At 62.9% G+C, this 5,966-nt stretch overlaps 2 protein-coding genes across 2 annotated transcripts in view; both read right to left on the bottom strand.

Moving 5' to 3' along the window:
* The window catches only part of MNEG_11581 (hypothetical protein), a gene marked incomplete at both ends in the record, with an annotated part of 2,115 nt that extends 1,954 nt beyond the window's left edge, over positions 1 to 161 (bottom strand). Inside the window, one exon of the mRNA XM_014039948.1 lies at positions 81 to 161. Within this exon, the coding sequence (XP_013895402.1) occupies positions 81 to 161 (81 nt within the window). The remainder of the gene's footprint in view (positions 1 to 80) is intronic.
* Positions 162 to 984: 823 nt separating this feature from the next.
* On the bottom strand, positions 985 to 4,464 carry MNEG_11580 (hypothetical protein; the record flags this gene model as incomplete). The annotated part of the gene is made up of 9 exons (XM_014039947.1): positions 985 to 1,125; positions 1,387 to 1,534; positions 1,809 to 2,057; positions 2,358 to 2,506; positions 2,859 to 3,101; positions 3,310 to 3,459; positions 3,741 to 3,836; positions 4,039 to 4,118; positions 4,407 to 4,464. The coding sequence occupies 9 exons, from the start codon at positions 4,462 to 4,464 to the stop codon at positions 985 to 987; spliced, it is 1,314 nt and encodes a 437-aa protein (XP_013895401.1).
* Positions 4,465 to 5,966: the final 1,502 nt, after the last annotated feature.

The following is a 5,966-nucleotide window of genomic DNA, read 5'->3' as shown; positions in this document are numbered from 1 at the left end:
GGCGGGGCGGGCGGCTCGCGCAGCGGGCACATGGAGGGCGTCGCATGACGTCCCACAGCTCGAGCTGGACAGGTGCCTACCGCCTCCACCGCAACCCACGCCAGCGCCAGCGCTGCCGCCCAAGCCGTCCAGCTCCATGTCAACGACGGATATGATGTCATGGCGTGCGCTGGGACACGCTAAACCGCCAAGGGGGCGAGTGAACAGTGTCGGGGAGTGTGACCGGGCCCACCCACTGTCACCCCACACAAGCACGCTGCGAGTAGGTACGCTGATCGTAACCTATAGATGCTTCAATCGTTCAAATTATCATATCAGTGCGAGCCACAAGTTTGCTATCCGTATGACAGGGCAGTCTTGTCTGGGCGTGTGCACGTGCAAACCAGCGTTAAAATCTTTGAGGTTAATGCCTAGCTCCGATTGATTCGGCGTACAAAGACTGTTTCGTGACCCGAATCTGATCTCACTTTTCAACGTCGTTGGTCGCTTCTCCTCAGCGGCCTGGATAACATCTTGCGCACCCAAAGACGGAGTTGATGGTATGAGCATTGTAGAAATTAGCGCACCTTCGGATACGTCGACCAGGTGTGGAGGGACATATGACATGTCGGCGGCTGAAAACATCTGTGCCACAGCTCGTAAGCCGACCATCACTGCTGCGCACAGGTGGCCCCAGACTGGGCAGCTGAGCTTGCGGTCACAGAGCACTTGTTCACATCATGCTTTTTGATTTGAAGGCAAACCCGGTGCAGGTCGATCGATTTGGTCGCTATGCTGACGTCACGATGAAAGCGCAGTGCAAAATTTTCACAGCAGCAAAGTGGCCAGGACGACGTTGACGGTCACGCGCTATCACCACCAAACAATAATAAGACTGGCAGACGCACGCATGAAGACCCAAGCCAGTGAGGAATCACCAGCCGGACGGCAACGCGCGCACCCCGACCGCCCGTCCCGGCGCGCGCGAAAGCACGGGCGCGCTCCTCACAGCCCCGGCGGCTTCAGCGGCTGCGGCGCGGCCTGCGCGATGGCGCCGACGTCGATGGGCAGCTGCACCAGCGACCTGAAGGGCTCCTTCATGTCTGCGCGCGCTGACCAAGCGGTCCACCAGGGCCCACCGCCGACCTATTGGGGGAGGATGACGCGGGGGTTGGGGTTTCATATGGCAGGGGGAGGGCGCAGGACCAGGCAGGGCGGGGAGGGGCGGTTGTGCTGATTATGATGTCCCCATGTGCACGGGCGCGGCGCTGGATGCGCGACGCGCGTCCGGTGCCCTGGGCAGAAAGCGGATGGGGTTTCCTGCGAAACTGAAGCCCCCGCTAGTCAAAAGCTGTCCCCCTGAGGCCTGCAGCGTGCCGCGGAACGGGGAAGCGCGCGAGCGCGCACCTCAAGCGCTGCAGTGGTGCTGGTGGCGTCCACGAGCGGCGACGCGCTGCGGCGGCCCGCGCTGTCGACCTGCCACACGCGCAGCCTGCAGCTGCCGAAGAACGTGTCCTTGCAGTGGGGCGCCAGGCCCGACGTCGCGGTCGGCGCCCTGGGGGCGCACAAGGATGGAGGAGGGGCAGCGTTGGGACGCCGGCTCGGCCAAAGATCTGGGACAGCCACTCCAGCACGGGCAGGCGCGCGTATGTGAGTGTGACCTAAAATGGCTACACAAGCAACCAGACAGACCGACAGGCTCACTTGCCCGCACGATCCTTGCAGCGCAATGCTCCTGCCCACGCACCTGCGTGCACTGGTGCACGTGCGCGTGAGCTTCCCCCCCACGCACCCACACCCCACCCACTTATGCACACATGACCGCACACCTGAGCACCGTCCCCGCCGTTGGCGCGCACGTGGCCTCCACCACCGCCTCGTGCCCCTGCCCCCGCGCTCTCAGCTGCCACCGCCCCCACTCGTCCGCGCTCCAGTCCACCTCCCCAGTCCAGGGCGTCAGCTCCAGAAACCTGCCGCTGGGCAGGTGCACCCCGATCATACCCACGTCCTCCTCCAGGCCGGGGACCCCGAGCAACCCGCGCCGCGCGCCGACGGCAGTTACGCTCAGGCCGGGCATGCTGCGGGCGCGGTTGGCGCGGCGTGCAGGGCCGAGCGGCGTGCACAGGCGCATGTGCGTACGGGGGTGCGCGTGAGTGGGGGGCCATGGGGACGGCGGAGGCGGTGAGCCTTTGGGGCCCTTCAGATGTCGGCAGGCCGATCCACTCCCCAATGCAAGCGGCTGCCATGCAAGCGGCGCTGGAAGGTGTACCCTCGGCCTCGCTGCACCCTGCTCGCATGGGCGCAGACCCTCGCGCAAGCACGAGCTAGAACGAAGGCAGCCAGCATGGACACCGGCCCCTGAAACCAGGTCGGCGCACCCGTCAAAGGTGTTGCACTGCACCCAAATCCATTTGGAGGGGAAGCCACCGCCCCAGTTCTTCTCGGCGTACGCTTGCGCCCCCTTGAGCTCGTAGCGGGTGTCGCCCCACTGCACCCAGCCGTCGGCGGTGCCGTGTGACATCAGCACCTGGGGTGGTACAGGGCGGTGACAAAAAGGCAATCAGGGCTGCTGCTTTGGGGGCGTTTTACTTGGCGGGAGCGCATCGTTTTTTGCCCTGTTGCCTCTGCCTAAACACCTTGCAGGTTTAAAGCCAAGTGCAGTAGGACATTGTGTCAGGGGACTTGCACCTGAATCCCATCACTGCTGCGGCAGTCCCTGCCACACCGTGTCCGCCCTGCCGCCTGCAGCGAGCCCTCTGGTGAGCCGCCCGCAGCTGCAACGACCCGCGCGCTATGAGCCCGCCGAGGCGTCCGCCGTTACGGCGCTCAACAAGAGCCGGGCCAGGTACGATGCCTTTCCTCAATCCTGAACCCCGCACCTGCCAGTGCGGCTCGAACACGCTGAGCACGCTCAGCCAACCGGCCGTCGCCTTGCCGCTCTTCACTGCGCCGCCGGCCGCGTCGCCCCAGCCGGTGAGGGGGTTGATCTTGAACGCCCAAGAGCAGTTCTGGACCGTGGACATGGGGGCTCCGGCGGCACCGGCCTCGGAGGCGATGATGGCGCCCTGCTGCCAGGTGGCGCTGGCTTGAAAGCCGAGCTCGACAGATGCATCAAACTCAGCCTGAAACAAGAGCGCAGAGGCGGGGGCGATGGCGTCTCTGCTGACATTGTATGTCTGGATATGCATGCCAAGGTAGAGGTAAGGAAACACGACATTGGCGCCTGATGAGCCACGCCGTGCTGCTGCGGCTGGCTCGTGGGGGGTCCGGCTCGCAAGCTCCCTGGACAGAAGCATCTGCCTGGCCAGGCCGCCGCACGCCCGCCCGCACCTGGGACGCGACCCTCCGCGGCACCGCCTGCCGCTGCACCGCAGGCGCGGGCTTGAAGCATGCCCCCAGCTCCAGGCCGTTGCGGGCGCCCCAAAAGTGGGAGGTGTCGCGGCTGAACTGGCAGATGTATCCATCGTCGGCGCCCATCACCTGCGTGTTAATCCAAATTGCACAGTACCAACAATTAATTCTTGTTTGCAAGTAAGGCGCACTTGCGCACGAAGTTAGGCCAGACGGATTGAGGCCTGGGCGTCTCTGGCTGCGACCGCCCGCTATGCAACCGAACCGGCATCGGCTGCATTAGTTGCACGAGCCTGCAGGCTCTGGGCGACGCAGGGCGGAGTGTAGTGTGCAGTTTTCTCCTGAAATATGCAGTGCAGGGGCAGGGACGACGGCCGTTCCCAGGGTGCGGCGGTGGTTGGGGTCCCCACCTGGGCGCCTACGCCGCGCACACCGCTGCCGCTGTTGCCGGGGTCCTCCACCGAATAAATCAGCGCAAAGCTCTGGCCGTTGTCAGGCAGGGTGACCTATCCGGGCGGTTCAGGGGTTCGGGAGAGAGAGCCCGCGCGCTTGCTGCTGACCGGCGGTCTGGCGAGAAGGGTGCGCATGCGACGGCTGACTGGGATTGGAAGCGTGGAGGCAGCTGCGGCTCGTTTGCAAGCATGGGTGGCAGCTCTGAGCGCTCTTCATTGAGTGGGCGAATCAGGGACTGCGACGCTGCAGCCGCACCTTCCAATACCAGCCCTCAAAAAAGCGCCTGTTGCTGCCGTCGAAGTGGTACCCGCTGTGCGGCGGCGGCACCCAAGACGCTGCATGTGGATGCGCAGTGCGCGCCCGCACACAGCGCCTGCCCCTGCTGGCAGCTGGGATGCTTCTGGGACGGCTGCATGGGCCTAAAACCGCATAATGTAACTCTGTGTGCTGCGTCAAGCTGCGATGTCCTGATCGCAACATCGAGGCGACGATCTGCTACAGTACTTGGTAATGTGTCAATCTATTTTACCACAATCGTGGGATTGAAAGTGATTGCTGCCAATGATGCCGCACTGACCAAAGCTTATCACTGCTGCCGGCACTCAGAGCTGGCGTCAACTCACCCGCTGCTGGCCTGTGGCCAAGTGGCTGGTCCTTTCGCCGAGAGAGTTCGTGCAACATGTGTGCCTGATGGGTGCAGCCGAACAAGGAAGGCCCATTATACCAGATTCTTGTGTCATGCCATCTGTCAACGTGTGTGGCTGCAGTAGGGCAGGTTTGGGGTGTGAGCTGCAAGCACCCTGTTGCCGCCCTTGTCAAGCCTGTTTTCGTCGCATTGCATGCAGCTCCTCATTACATGAGACCAAAGATGACAGGAACAAAAGGTTAGGCATGCAGTACATGAATCGCAAGCACCTGCACAGGATCTTGCAAATTATAAATAGCAGTGGAGCAGTCAGCAAGCACATTTGCCAGTTGAGTCCTCATGGCGGTCCCAGGTGGTCGGCCACTGGTGATGGGGAGACAAACCATCGAATGAGCCAAAATCATGTGGAATCGCGATCCAATTATTCAATGCGGCCAGAATACCTTTGAAAAGCTGGGCACAGTAAACAGTCAAAGTACGCCACTCAGCAATGCGAGCCAGAGCACATGTGAAACGCTGCAAAACCTGCAACAAAATGAGTAAACAGCCGAACAAAGGCGGTCACCAGAGGCGCCCCATCCAACCCTGGGCCAGACCGCCCCAGCCGCGCTGGGAGCTGGCCACATTCTGCGGCCTGCTGGCTCCGCCGATGCTGATGTAAGTCGAGCCGCCCTTAATGCGGGAGAAGTGGCCCCAGGCAGGGATGGAAGGGATATCCCCAGCGGTGGATGTTGGCAGCTGCCAGCTGGATGGACCTTGGTTGCCGGATGGGTCGTTGTTGGTGCTGACGGTGCCAAGCCGGGAGCAGTCCACCACGCGCCACCTGATGGGCAGGAGATCAGGATCAGAGTGTGGCAGCAAACCAGGTAGGCACGAGCGAGCTTGCTCAGCTGAGCTGGAGGTTGATGCGCGCAGCGGACTGGAAGAGCGGACATGGGGGCCGGCAAGTAATCCGGGAAAATCGTGCGCTCACACGGCTGATGTGCGTGGGCCACACTGGCGCCAGGTTGCATTCCCTCTTCAAACGCGCCTGAAGCATCCCGCACCCGCGGCCCCCTCACCTGGCGCCGATGACACCCTGGCTCTCAGAGGCGAGCTGTCTGAAGACGGCGCGGCCCAGGTCCAGGTGGGCTATGTCGCCGCAGCACCACCGGCGGTTGCTGTACGCATTCGCGTGCACACAGGGGCAGCTGCGAGGGGGAAGGGAGCGAAGTGGGTAGAAGGGCTGCCAGCGAGATGAGGAGCCCAAAAAACTGCATTACGTTGGGGGGTAAGCACTAGCGCAGCTTTGATGCACACAGCATCCTCGCAGGTGCACCCGGCATGGCGGTGCTGGATGTTGGCTGTTTTGGTGCATGCTCACAACCAGCACTGACTGCGACGCTTGCTTTGGCAGCAATATGCTGCACCGCCACACGTGCGCAGCAGCTCCTGCCTGCCCACCCCTCCCAGGGCCCCACCTGTCAACGATCTTGAGCACCACGGTGCGGCTGGGATCGTAGCATGCGTTGCTGCGCTGCAGCTGCCCGCCATAGTT

The sequence above is a fragment of the Monoraphidium neglectum genome, assembly GCF_000611645.1.
Source record: "Monoraphidium neglectum strain SAG 48.87 unplaced genomic scaffold scaffold02811, whole genome shotgun sequence".
In the NCBI taxonomy this organism is placed as follows: Eukaryota; Viridiplantae; Chlorophyta; class Chlorophyceae; order Sphaeropleales; family Selenastraceae; genus Monoraphidium; species Monoraphidium neglectum.
Note: the sequence above shows the minus strand (reverse complement) of the source record. Positions and strands in the feature narration are given on the sequence as shown.